The sequence below is a fragment of the Emydura macquarii genome, unplaced genomic scaffold, assembly GCF_026122565.2.
Source record: "Emydura macquarii macquarii isolate MOO-44397 ecotype Brisbane River unplaced genomic scaffold, CSIRO-AGI_Emac_v2 contig_3113, whole genome shotgun sequence".
NCBI classification, from domain to species: domain Eukaryota; kingdom Metazoa; phylum Chordata; order Testudines; family Chelidae; genus Emydura; species Emydura macquarii.
This window is the reverse complement of record NW_027133250.1, coordinates 3,595,608-3,619,040: the sequence shown is the minus strand read 5'-3', so window position 1 is coordinate 3,619,040 and position 23,433 is coordinate 3,595,608. Positions and strand designations below refer to the sequence as shown.

At 42.6% G+C, this 23,433-nt stretch overlaps 1 protein-coding gene across 3 annotated transcripts; it reads left to right on the top strand.

Moving 5' to 3' along the window:
* Positions 1–154: 154 nt before the first annotated feature.
* Positions 155–22,183, top strand: ZCCHC17 (zinc finger CCHC-type containing 17). Of its 3 annotated transcripts, none has more exons than XM_067530724.1 (8): positions 155–279; positions 1,855–2,014; positions 4,536–4,593; positions 6,277–6,377; positions 7,289–7,380; positions 8,168–8,268; positions 11,438–11,580; positions 21,030–22,183. In XM_067530724.1, the coding sequence occupies exons 2-8, from the start codon at positions 1,949–1,951 to the stop codon at positions 21,210–21,212; spliced, it is 744 nt and encodes a 247-aa protein (XP_067386825.1). In that variant the 5' UTR covers positions 155–279; positions 1,855–1,948; the 3' UTR covers positions 21,213–22,183. The 3 variants fall into 3 exon arrangements, with proteins under 3 accessions (XP_067386825.1, XP_067386824.1, XP_067386827.1); XM_067530723.1 differs by having other exon boundaries at positions 21,027–22,183; XM_067530726.1 differs by lacking the exon at positions 21,030–22,183 and adding an exon at positions 16,604–17,473.
* The last annotated feature ends 1,250 nt before the right edge of the window (positions 22,184–23,433 follow it).

Genomic DNA, 23,433 nt, shown 5'->3' with positions numbered 1-23,433 from the left:
CCGAGCCTCCCCGCTCTGATTGGTTGCCGGCGAGCACCAACCGCGCCACTGCCTTCTTTCCGGCGTACTGATTGGGTAGCGCTGGCCATGCTCACGAGCGGAGTGGATGGGAGGGGGGGCCGTTCAACATCGAGCGCGCCGATTGGCTGTGCGAGTGCCACTCAGGCTCAAGTTGCGTGGCGATTGGCGGGCGCGAGGTGAGGCTCCTCAAACTGTTTGCCACAGGCCGGGCCCGGGAGCAGGCGGCGGCGGCGGGATGGTCAGTGGTCGCGCGCTGAGGTGAGTGAGGGGGAGCAGCGCGCGGCCGGGCGCGCCACACGGCGGAGAGGCTCCTGGCTGTGGGGTGGCAGCGGGGAGCTGAGCCCTTCGTCCTTTCTCTGACGCGGGCTCGTCACCGCCATTCCCTGGCTGCGCCCTTCGCCGGACCGGGCCTCCCCCCCACTGCCCGCCTGTCGCCGGGGCAGGAGGAGCGCTCGGGCTGCGGTCCTCGGGGCAGTCGCGGCAGGTGCTCGGCGCTGCACAGACTGCGCGCAGCTACCTGCTAGCCCCACCCCCGTCCTGGCCGGGGAGCCAGCCGCTTAGCCAGCCCGCTGTGGGGCGCTGCCGGCCGCTAGCCGGGGTGGGGCAGGATGGACGAGGCGGCGGCGCGGCCGGCTCTCGGGCTGCTCGTGTCCGTCGGTCGGTCGCGTTTAGTGTCTCCCTTTAAGCCCCAGCTGGAGTTAGTGGAGCCGAGGCGAAAATCCTGGAAACGTGACCCGAGGGCGGCCGAAGGGAGAGAGCCAGGGGGCAAATAAAAAGAATCCCCGATGTAGTCTGCTTTTTTATTTTAAACTTGTGATTTTATTTTAAAGTCCTTCTCCTGCTTTTGGGGGGTCTGGACTCATTCTTTTTTAACTGTTGGGGTTGGCAGCACTGGGGATGCCAGACTTTTCTGGGGGTGGTGAGAGAGCGCCCTGTGCTGCAGTGCCGCGCTGCTGCTAACCCTGGCTTTCAGAAAGCACTTGTAAGGGAATTGGGATCATGAGATGGCCATTTAAAGTGTGACGTCTGAAACAAGGAGTTTCAGGTTCTTGGTGTTTACTTTCTGGTTTTTAGGCGTGTGTGGTAGGTACTACAGAAGGTAACAGATTATAATTACCCTAAGTACAATTGCTGAAGTACATTTGTAAGTACTTACAAATAAGATTGCTGTCTTTTGAAAATAGGACAAAACTGGCAATTTATCAGCCAGATTACAGCCATGGGTAAATACCTTGCTGTATCTGCCTAGGTCGAGGGTTCTCAAACTGGAGGTCATGACCCCTTAAAGGGTTGTGAGGTTATTATGGGGGGAGGGTTGTGAGCTGTCACCTCTGTGCATTCTGGTAAGAGTATCATGATTGGGGGGGGGAGGAGTCATCACTGTGGGGGGAGGGGTCATTGCAGCCTGAAATATTTTCAAAGGGGGTCCCAGCATAAAAAGTTTGAGAACCTCTGGCCTCGGTACTATAATACTTATTATTTATGTGGTACTCTTCATACATATTCTCCTTTGGAAAGCTCTTTGAGGTGTATCATATCAGCCTTTTATAGAGGGAGAAACTGAGGCACAAAGTTGAGTGACTCGCTCATAATTACATAGCAACCTATTGGCACCTGTGTCATCGAAGAACCCATGTCTTCTGATTTCGGGGCTTATTCTTCTACCCACTGGATTGTACAACCAGATACTACGGCTACTCACCAATTACTGTAACTGCAATATGAGTGAAAGTGGGGCAGGTAAAAACCCTCCCTGAGAGACTTCTGCAGGGGCGTTTTTTTATCACTAATGAAGATATTTCTTTCAACGAGTGGTATCTGTCTTCATTTCAGGTATGAATGGGGTTAACATCTAATAAATGGAATCAGAGTCAGCTGCAAGAGGAGGAAAGAATTGTGGAGCGTGTGCTCTGAGAAAACTTCCCAAATGATGTCTGTAAGACCTGAGACAATGGAGACATTGCCTGAACTCTATGACATCTTCCAAGGAGAGGTATGTGGTGGTGGTGTTTAGGGTCACAAACAAACATGGGTGACATGAATGGTGCAGGATATTTGAAAAGGATATAGAGCCTTTTGTTTTTAAATCACCAGTTCAGAACCAGCCCTAGTTAACTGGCAACAAAAGTTATCAATATATGTACAAGCAAATGATATGATATGATTTCATACAGTATGTTTGTGATAGACATCTACAAAACCATGACTGGTGTGGAGAAAGTAAATAAGTCTTTTTTTTACTTCTTCTTATAATAAAAGAACCAGGGGGTGACCAAATGAAAATGATAGGCAACAGGTTGAAAATGAACAAAAGGAAGTATTTCTTCATACAATGGACAGTCAACCTGTGGAACTCCTTGCCAGAGAATGTTGTGAAGGTCAAGACTATAACAGGGTTTGAAAAAGAACCAGATAAATTCATGGAGGATAGGTCCATCAATGGCTATTAGCCAGAATAGGCAGGGATTTGCTGTTTGCCAGAAGCTGGGAATGGCCAATGGGATGGATCACTTGATGATGAACTGTTCTGTTCATTCCCTCTGAAGCACATGTCATTGGCCACTGTCGGAAGACAGGCTATTGGGCTAGATGGACCATGGCCTGACCCAGTATGGCCATTCTTATATTCTTAAGCAGCTAAGTGAACTGCTGTATGTGAAATTAACTGGTATTGTGTACTCTGGTTCATAGAGAACAAATGTCCCCATTGCAAAAGCCACTACCACCACAGCTGTCACAGACAGCTTATTGGCCTTCTCAGTTGAGAAATTAAGGAGTACATAGGCCAGAGAGAGAGAGAGAGAACTCCCCTCTCCGCCTTTAGGTTAGAGTTGATGCACATCGATAGGGATAAGCAGAGGACTTCAGTCTCTAGAGCTGCTACCTTTTACAGAGTGCGTAGATTAAAGGTAAATATTTTAACTAGTGTTTTGAGAACAGGCTGTCTGAACCATGAGAAAGCTAGTTAAGAGACTCTTATTGTAGGTGTTATTTCATTAGATGTCTTCAAAATAAAACTGATGGGTGAGCCACATTGCTAATGCAAACACTCCCATGCTGAAGAGTAATAATTACTAATTTAAGAGGATTAGCTAAGAAATGTGTATTTATGAACATGCTAGTCCTCTCATGGGATGGGAAAAGCTCTCTTCAGAGAATTCATGCTAATTATTTTTCTCAGCCAAGTCTAATTTTTAGACTCAAGTGTGAGGGATCTGAAAGTCTAATTGCTTTAATTTCAGTGTCATGTGGCGCTTGGGGATAAAGCTTTCCATCCTACCTGATGCTGTGGGATACAAGAGACTTTAGCTTTTAAAAATTGGGAACTGTCTTGAATTTAATAGCTGGCATCAAGAATATTTGTTGCTCAATCTGGCAAAACTCAAAGTCCTGAATTGCAATACCTGGGGCTCACTCCATATATTGGTGCCTAAACTTAGCATTAAAATGTACAATGCCCTTAGTTTTTAATTAGACGAATGAGAAAGCAAAATGAGATCCTGTCTGCCTTGTCATCCTCAAAAGAGCCCTGGCTACTATTTTTTTCCTTAAGATGGGTAAGAAGAACACACAAGCTAGAGTTATACGTATCAGAGGACTGAGAATGAGCTAAAGGAGCCTCTCAAGTCTAGATTGGTTAAAATCCAAACTCTGGCCCTGATCCCATAAAACGCTGCATGGGGGAGAATCCATGCAGTGCCTAATTAACTTCAGTGATGTCCTGTGCAGACTCAGATGACTCTCTGCACAGAGTTTATTGCATGACTGGGGCCATAGTAAGTAGCGCGTAAAAGTCGTTACTATCAGATGTTTGGTTGTAATAACTATGTGATATTAGTTGGCAGATCTCAGGCCAGATATTCATGGACACATATCCATTTCAAAGCCACCATTGCCACAGTTGGCACTGATTGGCCTTCTTGTGGGCAGTCTTATTCAGAGGCCTAGAATTGAATAGAGCATGGAAGGAAGTGTTAACTTCTCCTCTTATTGGTAGGGTAAGTCCTTTCACACTGGCTTGAAGATTTGAGGATGTTTTTGTTGCCTGTCCAGTGTCTGTTCTATAGATGAGCATAAGACTGTTTCCAAGGCTGTCAGTCTGACACCTCTCAGTACTAACTTTACTCAAATAGTAAAATAGAGTAAAATAGAAGTTAGAAGTGTTTGTTCCTGCTGCTGAGTGTAGCAAACAGACTCTCTTTAATGTCTTTACAACAGACAAAGCTGTCTTTGAAAAATGTAATTTTTTTTCAAGATCTGTCGGTAATCTTGCCTGGCAGGAAATAATCATCCTGTGCTTTTGTGTGTACCTGATGGAACAATAATTATGTAGCTCCCCAGTTCAAAAGCAGATAACAACCTGAAGCAGACTCATAGAAGGCAAATTAGAAACTGCTGAAACCAAATAAGTGAATGGAAAGGGTGTGGGTTGAAGGGAAGAAGAAAAAGAGAGAAAATGGGTATAATGTACAAGATTCATTTTCAGTCAGTGATTGTATTGATTTTCTTCACAGGTTGCTACTGTGACAGAATATGGGGCATTTATAAAAATTCCAGGCTGCAGGAAACAAGGTTTGTTACTCTGACTAGATTTTCAGACTTAGTTTCACGCTGGTTTGCTTAAGTCAGTGGTCCCCAAGCTTTTTAAGTTACACCATCCCCTTACCCGTAAAGGATTCTGTCCATACCAGGCCCCACCCCACAAACACACTGGGGGTGGAGCTGGGGCAGAGGCTGGGTGGTGCTCCATGCTTTCTCCCCCTCCCCTCCTGCTTCCTGAATATACCTTCACACACCTCTAGGGGGTGCGACCCTCAGTTTGGAGATTACTGGCTTAAATCATACAATCCTCACCTTGCAGAAGGACTTGACATCATTTTAAAAATGCTGTTTAATGAATCTGTTGCCCACCTCTCCCCAGTTGATTAAATCCAGTTTTCCAGCATGGGGTTTCTTAATGAGATCTTGAATGACCCATGTGGGTACTCCAGATATCATGGTGATGGGGCTATATAAATGCTTGCATTAATATGGGACATACTCATTCAACATTTTTTCTGTAATAAAAATAAGTGCATTTCCAGGTGATTATAATGTCACTCCAAGATGGCCTATAAGGCGCTAGACTGGAATACAATAGTGCCCTGCAGATTCGGGGCCTGGAATCCTTAATTTCTGCTATGGAATGGAATTCATAGATGGAAGGAAAATCATAATGGTAAATCATTGACCTGGCTCTCATTCCAGGCTTTGCTGGTTATTTTTCATGTTGTTCTCACCAGTCGTGTGAAAGGCTTGTACTAACAGGTGAATCTGACTATAAAAGAGAAATACAGGAAATGCTGCCAAATGTACAAAGTAAACAAATTGAAAAAGTGTAAATATCTTTTTCTCCAGTCTGAGTTGCACTGGTACGAGGGGTGTTACGTGTGACAAAGTAAGTGGAAAGTTTTCAGATGGAAATGTGACACCCCCTCCCCCCCAAAAAAACTATTTTACCTTTGAGATGTGATTGTACTCTGCAAAATGACACTAAATGGCAAGGTGGGGTTTCATAGTTAATCTTGCTTGGAGAGTTCCACAACAAATTTTTGGTTTGTGCAAGTTAAAAGGATGATTTAACAGCCCAGCGTAGCCTGGCACCGGCTTGGATGGGGCAGCCTCACACCCCCACCCTGCCTAGGGTGGGGGCCTGCGCTGGGCCAGCCCTTCACAAAGCACAGGGAGCTCTGAGAGGTGCCCCTCAGAGCCTCCTGCGCCCCCCCCCCCCACCTGTTGCAAAGGGCCAGCCCGGCGTACCCCTGGAGATAGGTAGAGGTATTCCCACAGATATATCAACTCATCTAGATATTTGCCTACTTTTACAACAGGGTACATAAAAAACACGAGCAAAGTCAGTACAAACTAAAATTTCATAAAGACAATCACTTGTTTATACTGCTCTATATACTATACACTGAAATACAAGTACAGTATTTATATTTCAATTGATTTATTTTTATAATTATATGGTAAAAATGAGAAAGTAAGCAATTTTTCAGTAATAGCGTGCTGTGATACTTTTGTGTTTTTATGTCTGATTTTTGTAAGCAAGTAATTTTTAAGTGAGCTGAAACTTGGGGGAAGCAAGACAAATCAGACTCCTGAAAGGGGTACAGTGGTCTAGAAAGGTTCAGAGCCACTGTCCAAGAGGATAAAACGTTATGTTCAACCAAAACCAATATTTTTATTTTTTTCCTCCAAAACCACCTCTAGGCCTTGTCCATAAAACTCACATGTCATCCTCTCGGGTGGACAAACCCTCGGAGATGGTAGATGTTGGAGACAAAGTATGGGTGAAACTTATTGGAAGAGAGGTAAAATTATATCTAGTGTTTTAAGCACTGTGTAGACTAAAAAGAAATTTGCAACTACAGCAAGCTAATGGTTTTCATGTTAACAGAAGCTTAGTACTGAATCATTATCTGTTAAAACACACACACACAGAACCACATGGAATTCGTAAGTAAATAAATGAAAAATAACTCCCAAGTTTTGGCCAGACTGCAAACTGCATCAGAGCAGAACCTCATTGTAACCTGCACATTTAATAATTTCACACCCAAATGATGGGGTTTACTACGTATCATTAGCAAGAATATGTAAAAGACTGTGTGCTGTAGGGAGATGTTGAGCAACTCAACCTGTGAAACTCTTCAAGATACTATGGAGATCAAGAGCTTATTAGCATTCAGAAAAGAGCCTTTTATATGGATAATTAGAACATTCATATATAAGAGGACAAAAATGGGTAAGTGATAAAGCCTCATGTTTCAGGGCATAAAACAGCCACTAAACTGCCTGGGGCCAGGAAGAAACTTCCCCTGTGGTTAGGTTATTCCACAATTGTCCATTTTGGGGTCCCTTCTCCCCACAAAGCATTTGATATTGGCCACTATTAAATACCGGATACTGATTAGATGGATCTATGATCTGATCTGTTGTGGTAATTCTTCAGATTTTATATCTGAGACCATTTATTTTTGAGTAATATACTCTGGTCCATTAACTTGAACACTGAAGTTTAAAAACAAACAAACAAACAAAAAAAAAACCAGCAAAAATACTTGTCGAAATACAAACATTTTGTGATGTAGCCTTGCCTTTAGAGCATTCACTTCTTTACTAATTGACAGTTTCACTCATTCTCTGTGGGTTTCTGAGTAGATAATGGAAACTAACAGGGTTCTGCTGTGTCTTCCTTTTCTTCCTCCATGTCCATCTACAGATGAAAGATGACAAGTTGAAGCTGTCTCTTTCCATGAAGGTTGTCAATCAAGGAACAGGAAAGGACCTTGATCCAAACAATGTTGCCCTTGAGTAGGTAAATTTGCTCTGTTGGGTGTAAAAATGATGCTGGCGGCTTTTGCTTCCTTTTGTTCCCTGCCCTCCAGTGACTGTCCCAGTCCTCCTGCCAGGAAGGAGGCAGCTGCTCCCGCCTGAGCCCCTCAGTGCCGCTCTGAAGCAAATGGAGGGGTCACTAAAGAACAATCTAAGATGTTCCCTCTGCAGCACTGTTAGTAAAGGACTGCACTTGAATCCCAAATTTCAGCGTGATAACAAAACTTGCTGTTCATAATGACCACTCTATGTCAATCTTTCTTTCTGTGGGTGTATTTATTTCCTGTGAGCTTACAGCGTTGCCAAATTCTCCAAACACGTACCATCCCAGGCACAAAATCTCCTTGCCTGCCCTTTATTGTGATGATGTTTTACTACTCCAGCAAAAATAATTATTTTACCGCCAGCATGTGTGTGTATATATGTATGTATATATTAGTGTAAAGTAGGGCAGCTGTGAGTTAGCTTTTAGTGTGATGGCAGCTGTATGTTTGCCTGTATTCTATGAAGCTGTCTATGAAATGAGTCCTCTTGTACCAAGAAACAAATGGGGAGCAAATGTAATATGTTGTCTGTGACTTACTCCACCAAGTAGTCAACTGCATTTTACAGAGTGGTTGTTTTTGTGTAGACGCCTACATATGGATTTAGAAGCTTAACTTCAGGCAGCTTTGGTCTGAAAACTTTTGGTTTGAGCTTCCAGGTAAATGGATGGGTTAGAGGTAAACGAGACTGGAAGAGAAAAATATTTCTTTTCTTTTCACAGTCAGGATGAGCGGAAGAAACGTTCATTCAGAGACTGCACTAGTCAGAAGATTACCCTGGAGGCTGTCTTGAACACTGTCTGCAAGAAATGTGGTTGCAAAGGTATGTTTGTGCTGTTTCCTTTCTTGTTTTATTCTAGTTTTTGTCTTGACCTTCATTATGGAAATATCAGTAGGGACGCTGCAGTTATGGCTCTGTTGCATATCTTCAGTTAAAGCATGCTTCACATTTCTGTTTCTCAATGTAAAGGTTGAATTTAGGTCTCCAAACTTAATGCACTTAACTCTTCTTAGGTCAACTGAAATTTCTGTCATTTTTACACATACATTACATTTCACAGCAAGGATATTGTTCTAATTTTACACTTAAATAGAAACTATTTCTTTGATTCATCCTAACTGCTTGCTACTTCGAGAAAAGCCAGTGGAACTGGATGCATGCTTGTGAGCGGTTCTGTGTTAGAATCAAAACTGAGTATTTGGGTAGTAAGGTGTGTGAGATAAATAAGTTTGGTAGGATGAGATTTTTATGGATAAAAGTTGGTTAACGTCGGTTTCTCACACACACACCTCTTTTCCTTCCTCCCCCCCCCCTCCCAAAAAAAAAAATTCTGTCAATAATGAAACTTACAGATAGGCAAAGAAATTAAAATGCTGCATGAAAATGAGTTTGATTTAAGGATGTTTTGCATATTTTGGCATGTGAAGTTGACAATTTGTGTTCAATGGTTAACAAACCTTTCCCTTTCCCTCAACATCTACTGTTAATTCTGCAAAATGATGGGAGGTAGAACTGTGAAAATTTAAATGGATAAAAATAGGAAAAAATGCATTAAAAATAAACATTGATATCTGTCAAAATTATAAAAAAAAAAAAATTAATATTGAATTCTGCTAAGCCTAGATGTGAGGGTGGTTTGGAAGTGAATCTTGGCTTAACTGGGGATTTCCTTAACTTGTTGTGATTTTGTTGATGGGACATATACTTGAGCAACCTTAGCTCTAAAGCATTTTGCCTGTGGAATTTGTACCATGCCCTATTAGTTCTCATATATTACATGGTCATTGGCTAATGGTTATGCTGGGCTTTTAAACTGTGCTAAGAAAGCTTAATAAGCACAAATTTGAAAAGCCGTTTCTGCTGATGCTAAAATATAGCTAGCTGTCCGGTATGGACTGCATACAACCATCTTGAAAATGCTGCCAGAAACCATTTTCTAAATTAGATTCCTATCTACTTTAGATAATGGTTTTAAAGCATAATTTTTAACATGGCTTTGTCTGGTCCATATTGGCCAGGCAAGCTGTGTTGGTGGGAACTATTTTTAGAGTTGAGGAATTGGTGTGTGCAGGGTAGATCCAGAACGAGGCTAAGGCTATGTCTACACTGAGAGCTTACCATGGTGCAGCTGCACGACTGTAAAATCTCTAAGGTAGGCACTTTAAGCAGACAGGAGAGAACTCTTCCTTTGACACAGCTACCACTGCTCATTGGGGATGGATTAATTATGTCAGTTTATACCGACATAGGTGGTAATGTAGACCTAGCCTAAACAGTTGTTTCTGTATGGCTTGTCAGAATTTGGGGTTCGTTTGTCTTTTAAATTTCGACTCATTTGTTTTGTGTCTTATTTTTATCAATTTAAATTTTCACAGTTGTCAGAAATTATGGGGGTGTCAGACAATTATTTAATGGTAGTAAACTTTGAGATTCAAAAAGGTAAAACTTTATTTCCCTTTGAACACAAATTGTCAACATCACATATGACAATATGCAAAGTATCCTTAACTCAAACTGAGTTCTCATGCAGCATTTTTCATACTTTGCTTATCTTTAAAGTTCATTGTTATCAATGGAAATATTTGTATTGGTTTGTGAGTGTACAGTAATATTGACACCAATTAAAAAATCTAATCCGTCTTAACCTACTTACGAGGCTTGGCTGAAAAGACATTTCCATTCTCATGGAAGGCTTCCCTGCCATATGCCCCTTCTGCTGCTGAAGCCTCTGCCAGACAAGTCTCTCCTATAGTTCTTTGTTCAGAAAACAGGACACTAGTTTTGTCTGATTAATCCCTCTTAAATTACCTGTGTTCTATTCAGTACCCTGGATTGGTTAATCAGTGCAAATTAAACCCGTTGAGCCTTAAAGGAAACAAGCATTGTAACAGGAGATTCTCACTGCTGTATATAATAAAATATATTAAATCACTGTTTCTGATTTTTTTAAATGTTTGAAATACAATAAAAACAAATGAGAAATTCCCATCTTCATCTGACAAGGCAGATCAGGACTGATCTCTGGTTCTGGTTTCCAAGTATTTTGAAGTACTGAATTTTATACATACATGTAAAATATATATATACAAAAAATTGGCTACAGTGAACTGTAAATTAACCAAAGCATATTTTTTTAAAAAAAAACCTCATACATATTTAATAATTTATCACTTTTGGCTCAGGTTTCTCAGTGCTTCACAGAGATGGATGACCATTGTTATTCCCATTTTACAAATGAGGAGACAGACATGGAGAGGTGAAGTGATTTTCTCAAGGTCATATAGAAAACTAGTGGCAGAGCCAGGAATAGCATGTAGTTCTCCAGTCCTAATCCAGTGTCCTATCCACTGAGTCATCTCCTCAAACTTTGCTTTTTCTCTCATTCCTGCCTCCTGCTGGTACATATAGGTATACAATAAGGTGGCAACCTTAAATGAGAGGCAATAACTACTGAATGGAGATTAAAAGTGTGATGGATTTTTAATATTGTGATTGGATCTTCCATCTGTCCCTCTGTAGAGAAGACAGTGGATGTTTTTCAAATCATTTTCATCATCTTTAGTGTTGGTCAGCGTCAAAGGGTTCCAGCTGTGAAGAGCAAGTTCATTTCTTGATATTTGTATTATAGTAGCACTCAGAGACCCCACCTCAGATCAGCACCCCATTGTGCCGGACACTCTCCAGGCACATAATGACCTGCCCTGGGGAGGTTTGTCTAAACAACCAGTCAAAGACTTGGAGGAGGAGCAAAAGCACAGAGGAGGGAGGTGCCTTAGCTCTCACAAGCAGATAGAGGGGAGCCAGCCCAGTGCTCACTGGTATTAAGCAGGCATTCTAGCACTTCTAATGATACCTTATTTTAACATCAACAGACTGAAATGGTCACTATGGAAATGGGCTCCAAGTAGAATCTTCATTGTGCTTCTCAAAAGAAAAAGCCCACAAAGAGGATTCATTTTTCTCTTTTTCCATTTTAAACATTGTTTTGCAGGACATTTTGCCAAAGAGTGTTTCGTGCAGCCTGGGGGGACCAAGTACAGTCTGATACCGGAGGAGGAAGAGGAGAAGATGGCAGAATATGAAGGCGATAAAAAGTCCAGCCATGCTGAGAATTCTTCAAAGAAAAGAAGAAAGGTACAGGTTGTATCCTTGTTGATGTTAGATAACACAAAAGTGGGCCAGCTTACAAATGTGGCCCTACGGAGAAAGTTAACCTACATTGCAAAATGGTAGGTTACAAGCAAGCAGCTCAGTGGTTTTGCAGTTTCTGTGGTGAAATGGACAATTTATGCATGTTTTTTCTGGCTGTCCTTAGACTTCTTCATTTTAAGGAATCTAGCTTGGATATTTGAGGTGTTTGTTACCGTAGTATTCCATAGGATCACCAGGAAACAGATGAAACTGTAAGACACTGGCCCTTTCTTTCATTCACTCAGCATATGACAGTGTGCCCAGCCAGTTGATAGCATCATCATCAGCCGAGTGAAGAGCCAGTAGCCTGCCGTCAAGGTAAGTCGGCGAGGACTTGGCAAAGATACGCGACATAGTCTGAAGATGAAGTTCTTTCATTCTCTCTTCCACAAAAACCAATGATAGAACTGAGCAACCGTCTAACGAAGTAACCCTAACTTTTCCAGGCTTTCGGTGTCAAATGGAGTTTTCTTTTCTTTGATCTGCCACTTTCTTACAGTCCCTTGATTTCATTTTTGGTCCAAATGGTCCCTCCCCTTGAAGGGGAACCCCTGGTGTCCTCTCTTTATCTGGCCTCTGCTAAGATGGGAAGTCACTTCTCCCTCCCTTTGTGCTCTCCACCCCATCTGCTGATACATAGTAGCACAGGAATAGAAGCCAGCCATGGTCCTTCATGTCTGCAATGGCTCGATAGCTCTACCCCTCTTTGTCACAGTTCAGGGCAACTGCACCTGTATTTCCCCTTGTGGTCCAGCATGGGCATCCGCTCTAGGCTCCAGGTTCTTTAGCCATCATCTCTCCTGGGCAGAGACCTCCATGTCTCTCCCTCCTGACTGGGGTTTTTCCAGGCTGCACAGTTCCCTGAGTACCCTCCAAGTTCCCCAGCAAGTCAGACTACCTAAGCAAGCCTGCTTTGCTTTCTCCTTTGCTATAAATAGTGTAATTGCCCCACGTATAAGTTACCACACAGCCCTTTCCAAACAAGCATGTTGTTCTTACTGTGAAAGCATGACAGAGAAAACACATTAAAACGATAAAAGGATCTACGTGCATGTGAATAAGTTTAGAAGAGAACACCCCAATTCCAAAAGGATTCTGACAGGTGATCAGCCCTTCACAGGGAGACAGGGTTTTCTGTGGTCACAAGTTCATGACAGCTTCAGTTCATAACAAGCACATCTGTGAATCTGTGAGCCCTTCCTTTATGCAGCTCAGGACTTTGATCTTCAGATTTCAGGAATAGGTAATCAGCAGACAGTGGGTTTATCCACAGGGTGCAGCTTCAAAAGATTGGGTCCAGAGATTGGAATTTGCATTCACTTCCTCCTGGGTATTTTTGAGGAAACCCACTCAACTTTGTTTGCCCCAAAGCTGCCGTCTTGGCTGGTACATTGTTTAAAATAGTCTTTTGAAGGTCATATCCCTTCCCATACATACAATCCCTCAATAGGACATGAATGTTGTGTTTATGGTACAACAGAGTCCAAAGGTACTTAAACTTAAGTCCGTAAGCTCTCTCAAATATATTGCAGGAAATTGCCATTTGTGTCACACTCCTATAAACTTTGTTTAAAAAAAACTTTTTAAAAATTCTTAAAACTTTGTTGCAAACTATTTCACAGAAATTTGGGGTCCCTTTTCAGAGTGCATAAAGCTTTATTTATTTATTTTTAAAAGGGCATAGTGTAGTAACTTGGATGTTTTGTAATGAGATAACAGAAATGCCATATTGGTCCATCTGGCCCAGTCTCCTGTCTTTGACTGTGCTTCAGGGGAATATACAGAACAGGACAGTTAGTGATCAACCCGTCTTCTCCTCTTGGCTTCTGGCAGTCAAAGGTTTAGGGACAGCTAGAGCATGGGGTTGCGTCCCTGATCATCTTGGCTAATTGCCATTGAGGGACCTATCCTCCATGAACTTATCTAGATCTTTTTAAAACCCAGTTATGCTTTTGGCCTTCACAGCATCTCCTAGCACTGAGTTCCACGGGTTAATGCTGCGTGTTGTGAAGAAGTACTTCCTCTTATTTGCATTAAACCTGTTGCCTGTTTAATTTTATTGGGTGACCCCTGGTTCTTGTATTGTGGGAAAGGTGAAGAATACTTATCTATTTACTTTTTCCACACCATTCATGGATTTTATAGACTTCCATCATATCTTTTCTTCCCCCCTGCCCTCAGTCATCGCTTTTCTAAGATGAACCGCCCTTTTTAGTCTCTCCTTGTATGGAAACCATTCCATACCCTTGATCATTTTTGTTGCCCGTCTTTGAAACTTCTAGAGTTCCACTATATCCTTTTTGAGATGGAGTGACCAGAACCGGACCATTTTGTTGTACAATCATCCAGCTTTGTGAGATCACTTAGTTAAGACTGTGAAGAGTTACAATCTTGAACAATTTTATATCTGCAGACTTTACCACTTCACTGTTCACTCCATTTTCCAGAGAATTAATAAATCTGTTGAACACAGGTGCCAGTACAGATCTTTGGGTAACCCAGCTGTTTACCCCTCTCCATTGTGAAAAGAAACCATTTCTTGCTGCTCTTTGTTTCCTATCTGATCCATGAGAAGACCTTCTTTGATATCCCATAACAACTTAGTTTCCATAAGAGCCTTTGGTAAAGGACCTTGTTGAAGGCTTTCTGAAAATCCAAGTACACTGTATTGACCAGATCACCCTTAGCCACATGCTTGATTACACCCTCAGGTAATTTTAATAGATTGGTAAGGCATGACTTCCTTTTACAAAAGCTGTGTTCATCTATGTGTCTGATAATTCTGTTCTTTAGTTTCTTTGAGTTTGCCCAGTACTGATGTTAGGCTCACTGGCCTATAATTGCCAGGTTTGCCTCCGGAATCTGTTTAAAAAATCAGCATTGCATTAGCTACCTTACACTCATCCAAATACAGGAAGCTTGTTTCAGCAATAGGTTACATGCCATAGTTAGTAGTTGTCCAATTTCATATTTGAGTTCCTTCAGAACTCTGGGTGAATACTGTCTGGTCCGGATAACTTATTAATGTTTAATTCGTCCATTTGTTCTAAAACCTCTTCTATTAACACATCAGTGTGGGACAATACTTCAGATTTGATACCTGCAAAGGATAGTTCTGATGTGGGTATATCTCCTACATCCTCTTCTGTGAAGACGGAGGCAGAGAATTGATGTGCCCCATGAATGGCTTGAATACTATTAAGGTGTTCCTACTGCATGCCATGGTACCTGAATCTCTTCCATGGTTCAGTTGAGCTGGCATCTTGGAACTGAGTAGATTTATTTTTTCTTCTCTTAAGCTCTGCAGAGCCTTTGAGTAGGGACAATATCAGTGGGGCTCTGTAGAACCTATTCTGTAAAGCTCTAAAATGTAATAGAGAATGAGATCATTCCTACAGGATTTTGGACCATCCTATAAAATTTTACAGTAGGGTTTTAATTAAATTCTATAGGATGGTTTCAAAGACATAATCGAAAATTATCACATTTTCTACAATTTCTTTAGGATTTTTGTATAGGAGTTGTGTGCTGAGTGTGGGACATTGATCTTTTCATCAGAGGTCCCCAAGAGGTCCTCCTGTTTAGATTGCTGACGTTGAAATGCCCTCTTGGGCTCCAGTCTTGGATTCAGGCATGCCAATCCTAGCTAGGTATGTGTGGCCCCATTACTGTGGTATGTGAGTACTTAGCTAGTATAGTCACAATGTGAGGCAGCCTTCTCTCTAGCTAGGAGATGCTGCAGACTTTCACTCCCTAGAAGCCCCTTTAGGATCTGTAAATCCTAACATGGTAACCCTTCCCCTCACTCTGCCTCATTCTTCTCTCACTAGTTTTTCTTTTGTCTCAGTCTCTGCTGCCTGATAAGTGTAAGCAATTAGCATCTTATCAGCCTGGCCTCATGTTGAGGGACACACACCTGCTTTTTGTCTAAATAATGACACACTGTGTCCTAAATGCAACTTTTCAGTGTCTTTATGTTTGCAAATATGGAGTGAGGTCTTTTCACATGGACTCTGCCCAATCAGTTCCGTGTAAACTTGTTGCTTTTTATCTTTTTTTTTTTTTTTTTTTTTTTGGGGGGGGGGGAGGGTATGAGAGGTGTGGGGGGAAAATCTAAGGTAAGCACTGCCATAGCTCTGCTGTAATAATATAGCTGGTTAAACTGAGTTGCAGAGAGGTGAAATGACTTGCTCTCAAGGTCATAGAACACGTTTGGTATGAGAGCCAGGACTAAACTCTGAAGTTCTTGCATCCCAGCCCCCTGCTATCACCACTAGACATACTGTGCTAGGTTCTTAGGGTGGTTACATTGGGGCAAATTCAGAGCATATCCGTAAAAGGGTAGAGTTATTCTGAATTTTCACAGGTGTCCCTCGTATCAGAATCTGGGCTATCACCTTGCGGTTTTCCTGGTTATGTGCTGCATTTTCTTATGTCGAATCATTTTTTTTAACTTCGCCCTCTAATCTGTGGAGATGTTCCCCCCCTCATTGGCTGCTGGCCTGGAAGGAATCACTCTCTTTGTAGTCCGATGAATTATGTAACTGTACCAGTGGGCTTGACTATTTGTTTCTAGTTTCTCACCAAGTGACAGCAGAGCACCAACAGCTGTGACCAGGCAGGAGTGATTTACAGCAAGGCTGTTCCAGCAGAATTCACCACAAGCATAGGGATGGGCTCAAGGTTACTGGAGAACATCTTCCCTAAGATAATAAGCAGCACTGTCAGCTTTGGTGACACTTGGCTTCTCCCATTACACTCCCTTCCAGGGAGGAATGTAAATCATTCTTTATACGACAGAAACAATGAAAAGGTTATGGTTAGGCCTTCTATTACTTTGTTGCCTCATCTCCCTCTGTCCTTCCGCTCCCTGTAGCATGTTCACAGCCAGACCTTGAGACTTAACAGTCTTTCAACTGGTTGAACTAAAAAAGTAAAACCAAATGAGTTTGGTTTTTTTTGTCAGATGTGCTGAGATCTCTGGTTCATCTGGTGTGCTGACAAGCAAGCATGAATAGCCCAGGACTTCTCTAACTAGTTGGCTTGTGCCCAGCTGATTTGAGTTATGGATGTTGTGCAGCAAGCTTATTCCAGGGGTCTTTCCTTCACCTGGAGGAGGGAAGTGGACTCTGGGTCCTTTGTGATTGTTTTCATGAGCCTAGCTTCATCCCCACACTCCCTGCATTTCCTTTCATGCCAGCCCTGTCATTCTTTAACCACTGGACAATTAACTTTTTATTTTAAATCCCATTGTTGATTTAATTCTTGTTAATAGGGGATACATGCTCAAGAGTGTTGTGTTTTGGTGTCGGAGCACTACAGTGTCTGGGTGACTTCAGTCTAAATGAGAGACACATGGCAAGGGGTGACAATGAACAGAGGGGGAGGAGAGAAGGGAGTTGGGGCAGAGACAGGTTACAGGTGGGGACAATTCCTGATACAGTACACTTATTGTTAGCATATAGCATGTTAGTGCCCGTGGGAGTGGAGGTCAGAAGCCCCTCTTGGAAGCAGGCATAGTGAAGGGTGAGCTCACGCTTACCAGTGCAACAGTCCCACAGCAAACAAATGACACTCCAATACCCTTAGGTTGCGAGTGTGGCTCAGTTTGAACCTTCTATTGGCTGCATTTTCTGCGATCGGGGAGTGATGGGATTTGTGAAATTGATCTTTGGAGTTCTAAATCATTTCCAGCTGGCACAAACTTTTTCAGGCAATGGTTTAATTTCACCAGCCTGGTTTGCATGCTTTCAACCTTGAATGTGTGAAAAATGCAAAACAGCCCCATGTTCATGATGCTCCACTCCTGAGAGTTTTATGGATAAGAGCACTGAGCTTGAACTCGGGGGACCTGGCTTCTATTCCAGCCCTGCCACTGGTATGCCGGGTGACCCACAGCAAGTCACTTCATCTCTGCCTCAGTTTCCCCATCTGTAAACGATGGGGATAAAATGACTAACTTCGTTTTTAAAGTGCTTTGAGATCTACTGATCTTCTAGGAATTATTATTAAAGGCCAACATTGTCTAGACTGAGCACAAAGCTGGGAGCCTAAAGCCAGTTAGTGGTGCTGGTGGGCCTAGAATGTAGGATCTGGCCCCATGTTGTGCTCAGTCCTCCAGAGAGCATGTGAGCTGGAGAGAGGCAGCATCACATTCTTGAAAAACTGGTCATCTGGATGTTTCACTAACCACCCTCCTCCTAGAATATACTGGGGTGAAATGTCACATTCATTTGGACATCTGTTTAAAAATGCTCCAATTCTGTAAAAATGTTGGGGGTACTCAAAAGCAGGCAGATTGAATTGAAGAAAGCTCAACACTCCATGACATCTGGACATGTGCTCACACTGCCCCAAAAGGGGGTCAAGACAGACGGCCCCCTCTGAATTTAAGATTTCCCTGTTTAATCTCATCCCTGCTACCTGTCAGTACATTTATAAGAAAGACGAAGTATAAAGAACACCTTCATTAAGCAACTGCTGAATTCATTACTCCACCACCTTTTTTAGTGTTGTTTTAATTTTGATTGCTTAACTAAACAAAAAGGACTTGAAAATAGTTTTATAGAGTTTATTAAATATCCTTAACAATAGCAACTAATAGTATAGAATATAGGGCAAAAATGGTATTGGACTGATTTGGTTACATACATTAGAATACTCATTGATACAACTCTTTAGGTTTCAGAATCAAATTACACACCCATAATAGAGAATGACAGTCATGCTCAATTACTGTCTTGGGACGGTGTCTTTGTTTCATTTTTTGACTCAGAATCTCTCATAATGTGGCCTCACTTGCCAAGTAGTTATCAACTCTGATTGTTGCTAACATTGCAGAGGAAAAACAAACCAAAGCTAGATCACAAGACATTTTGGTCAATTATTTACATTCCAGTTCACCAAGGTCTCCTTCCCAATAGATCTGTAGTAGTCAGCCCTTGTTACCTACTTCCCAGTGAATGATATTTGCCCCAGGATTGGATAAACACTCCTAACCACCTAAAATACATTCCTACATAATGACAGACTGTAATGAGAGCAGTACAAGAAACTTGCACGCTTGATTTCATTTTATGTCTATGAAACCATTAACGAGGGTAGAGACACGTACTGTTCTACCATCTTAGTTAACAGTAACTTTTTCAGTTTTAAAGCTACTTTACCACCTGGTAATTGGAACTCGGAACCTGTTCCAAAACAGACACACACTGTAACAAGGACAATCTCTAGAGCACATATACAAGCATGTGTGCTTCCTTCCTCATTAGGTACTTCGGTTTCAAGAGGTGGTCATTGATTGATTTGGGTCATCACCCAAGACAAAGTTTGTATGTTACGTATCACCAGATCTTTACTCAGCCATCAGCTTTCAGCTCAGCTATTATTTACAGCAGGAGTTAACGCTGCACACGCAGGTGGAGTGAAGGACAGACAGGATTATAGCCTCTTTCCAGTTCACTAGCAGGTAACCTGAATTGGTAGAAAATAGGAGACCATTAAAAGTGCCTATCCAAGAGAAGTACTTGAAGTCACCAGGAAGGCTCCCAGGTGGCTGGCCCAGGACCTCAGTCTTCTCCTTTCTAGGTATCTCTGGTTTTCAGGGAACAATGTGCTGAAGAAGACAGGCTGTTTTATCCTATTTTCAATCCTATCCTTTACAAGCAAGCACGCTTATGCTATCAACATTAGCCTGCCTTCTTCACTTTATTACTAAATTAAAAGAAATCCATATGAACACAACCCCTTGCCTTCCCTAATAGGATACACCATGAGATAAACCTGTCATTAAAGTTTCTTCATCCAAATAAAAATAAAAATTGCCATACTGCATCATGCCAGTGGTCTGTTCAGTCCAGTATCTTCTGTCTCAGTGCTTCAGGGGAAGAAATCCTGCCCTAACAGTTATGAGGGAACCTGGGCCTAATGGTTAAAGGTTGGTTTGTCTCAAAACATGAAGGTTTAGATCCTTTTAAGTTATCTTTAAAAACATGATAGCAACCCTCTTGTTCTCCATGTAAATGACCGATCCTTTTTTGAATCCTGGCCTCTTGGCCTCAGAGGTCCCTGGCTGTAGAAAAGGTAGGGTAGGTTATCCTAAGTTGCGTGTTGCCTGATAAAGTGTATGTTGGACAGTCCCACTGAAATTAGGTTTTGCTTTGAGTAAACTGAGAGTGGGAGTTAGGATTGCACCTTGAGTGAGGTTGTGTTTGTCCATCCCTGCCTTTCATTGAAAAGCACTCAGGCTCTGTAGCATGCTTACATGGCCATCTTCATCACAAAAAAGTAGGAAACCTATACTGTGGGTAACTTTTCTAAGCCACCCAAGCAGATTAATGGGCAAGAATTGAGAGGAGCACCAGAATGGATTAAGGAGCTGGAGGCAAGTGAATTAGGGGGAAATATGAAGAGCTAGACAGGTTGGTTAGAGCACAGATGAGTGGGAGTACATGGAGGCTACAGGAATATGGAGGGTACAAAACCAGCAAGAGGGGATCGATCAGAATTGTTGAAGGTGGTACAAAGGGCGCATAATTCAGGTGAGTGTCAGTGGAGTCGATACGGAATGGTGCCCTGCCGTGTGTGCTGCATGTAAGCATCATTTGAAAAGAACGTGTGGTTGTGAAGAGAACATCTTGAATGTGACACTGTTGTGCTGTTCTGCAGAGAGCGTTCTCCTGAATGGCTTGAACATGCTGAGGACAGCTACTGGTTTGTTGCATATAAAAGCCAGGGCTGGCATTAGAGAGTAGTAAGCAGAGCAATTGCCCAGGACCCCACACCACAGGGGGCCCCATGAAGCTCAGGCTCTGGGCTTCAGCCCCTGGCACTGGAGCTTGGGGTGCCGGGGCCCCAGTGAGTCTAACAGCGGCCCTGCTTGGCAGTCCCCGGGTTGAGAATCGCTGCTGTAGGGAACGGTCCCCAAGGGCTCCCCGCCAGGCGTAAGGGGTTCCACTGCTTCCCCACTTTTGGATGGGGTGGAGGGTGATACAGAAACTGGTTTTAGACCAGCTAGAACAGAAACCCATTCTATTAATAAACAGGACGGATCTTGTCAACTGCCACCCATGTGAGTAAACTGTATTTTAATAGTCTCTGACTTCAGTGGGACTAGGCATGTCAGTAGGGATTACTTGCATGAGTAACTGTTTGAAGGATTGAGGTCTGTGCCTCTGCTTTGGTAACTCTCACTCCAGTTTGATGCTGATGTGGTCTGAACTATTTAACTGCTGAGTAACTGGACCAGCCTGTTCTCCCTCCTAGAGAGCAACAGTGTGTGTGTTATGAAATGACTTGACGTTCTCGTTCTGAAAAACAGCTCGCTGCCTTGACCAGTGAGCCCAGGAGAGCACTTCACAACCGGTGTGGCTTTGTCTCCTCCTTGCCAGCAGGAAAAGAAGAAGAAAAAGAAACACAAGAGCAAGAAGTCATCGGAATCTGACAATTCAGACAGCTCTGACTCAGACAGTGATGGAGCTCAGCCAGCCAGCAAGAGGGCCAAGCATTCAGAAAAAGCTAATAAGCCTCAGAAGAAGAAGAAGAAAAAGAAGCACAAGAAAAAGCACAAAGAATGAGAGGAGGGGAGCTGGAAAGGGGCACTGGCATTGTCAACTTCCCTGCCTGCCTGCTCTAGTCTTCTAGAGTAAGCTAACTGGAGAGAGTAGAGTTTAATCAATATCCGCTTCTTTCAAGGAGGAAGAGCTTCCATCTCGTAAAGCAGCATTCAGCCATTGATGTTAAAGATGTTGACTTTGAAATTTATTATCCACTATAAAGTTACACAGGCTGCCATTCTTCTCCTGCTGAGAGGCCAATGGTTGTGCCTACCCAAATAGATTAATTACACCCGTTCATTAGTGACTCTCCCATCCTGTGAAGCTTCCGGCTCCTTTGAGTGAGCTGCTAATGCTGCAGTGAGTTCCTCTGGAACAGAAAGGAGTGTGCAAGACAGCAGCAGCCTATTCGGTGCCCGTCAAAGGGTGACAGCTGTGCTACTCAGGTTTGGTCCTTGCCAACCAATCCCTGCAAAACATTAGAGGGAGCCACTCTCACACCCCATCATGGGCACTGCCTTCCTGCTGATTGTTACAGCAATCACCCCTCTGCATCTCAGTCCTACTCTATGCACTGTTTTTGTGTCGATGTAATTGTGGCTCAGGGTGTGATTTTTTTTTTTGTTACCCATACAGATATACTGGTATAACTTTTAGTGTGAACACAGTTATATCAGTTTAAATGTCCTTATGCTGGTACAGTTTATTTCCCTGTCCACATGGGAATGGCTATACCAGTATAAAGCATCTTTATACAAAAGTACATCCACATTCAGGGGATTGTACTGCTTTAACTACACCAGGATAGTAAAAGCAGAACAACTTTTCTGTGTAGGCAACCCCTCCATCTTGTCCATACTGCCTGTAAGAATTGGCAGAGGGTTGGTAACAAATTAGCTAAATTATGTTTTGGAGATACTCAAGGTAAATGTTAGCTGTGTCAGTATTGCTAGCTGTGTAAATTACGAAAAATAAACCTCTGAAATGCTAAATTCTTTTTATGCAGTTTTGATTTATTTTTTGCCCTTTGGCTCTTTCTACACTACAGACTTCCGCTGGCATACCCTATGTCAGTTGGGGGTGATCTCTGCCCGACAGAGCTGTGTCACAATTATACTAGCAGAATCTCACTCTTACCACGATAGTTTGTGTCCCTTGTGGGGTGGTTTTACCATACCAGCAAAAGCTCAGCTTTGCCAGAATAGCTGTGTTCTTTGCTGGTCTAGTATTACACTGTTCCTATACCGCTAAAGTGCTTCTAGTGTACCTATAGCCCTTTGTCTTGGGCAGCAAAACAAAGGCCTTGTTGAAACACACAAATTTCACTGGTTTAGGGGAGGTTTATTCTGGATTAGTTTAAACGTGTTCCAAATCCACTTAAGCTAAACCTCAATAGACCACTTTTAAACTGAACTAAGGGTTGTCTCCTGAGGGGAGGCGGGGAAGTTGCACCAGTTTAACTAAATCTGTTTCAAATAATACCATTAGTTAAACTGCTGCAGCTTTCTCATATAGACCTGTCCCAGACTGGTCAGCTTGCAGGTGACCTGACAAGAAAAAAAAATGGCTTTGTGCTGTCTTGCTCATCTGATGTAGAGAGAGAGAGAGCCTGAAAGTCTCTTGACAACTGAAGAACTAGAAGGATTCAAGTAAGAAAATGTTATGATCATCTAGTCTGACCTCCTGCATGACATGGGCCAGCAAATGACATCACAGATAACAAGGGGAGTTCCTAATTGAAAAGATAAGTGATTCTTACTCATTTAAAATTCTCTTACACCTATTTAACTCCTTAGGGAGAAAATCTCCCTAGGAAAGCCCTGTGTGCATTGAAGAAATTAACTGCAGTATAAAAGCATATGCTAACTCTTTGTGGATGCGCTGAACTGATGCAAAGCAGGACTTCCAGCAGTACAGCTAAATCAGTAACTGAAGTAAGCTGCATGAGTAGAAACCTGGCTTTACAGCACCAACTAGACTGTAAACTCTTTGTAGCAGGAACAATCTTTTTGTTGTTTGTCCAGTACAGAGTATAATGGGGACCCTGATCCTTGACCAGGCCCCAAGCTGCTACTACAACATAAGTTGCAGTGCGTTCACTACACCAGCGTGAATTTCCTCAAGGTAGACAGGGCTTAAGAATTCAGCCCTAGATTGAAAGGGCAGGCTGTTGAGAGAGCTCTCATTCCACACCTGTTCTTCAGCGAAGTTAGGGAAAAACAAAACACTTCTCCCACATGTA

What these genes read in the sequence shown, in the direction of transcription:
- ZCCHC17 (XM_067530723.1), top strand. Translation starts at nt 1,949, where the DNA reads ATGATGTCTGTAAGACCTGAGACAATGGAGACATTGCCTGAACTCTAT. An exon ending in CCAAACAATGTTGCCCTTGA is followed by an intron (nt 7,381 to 8,167) that starts GTAGGTAAATTT and finishes TTCTTTTCACAG; the next exon opens with TCAGGATGAGCGGAAGAAAC. An exon ending in CAAGAAATGTGGTTGCAAAG is followed by an intron (nt 8,269 to 11,437) that starts GTATGTTTGTGC and finishes ATTGTTTTGCAG; the next exon opens with GACATTTTGCCAAAGAGTGT.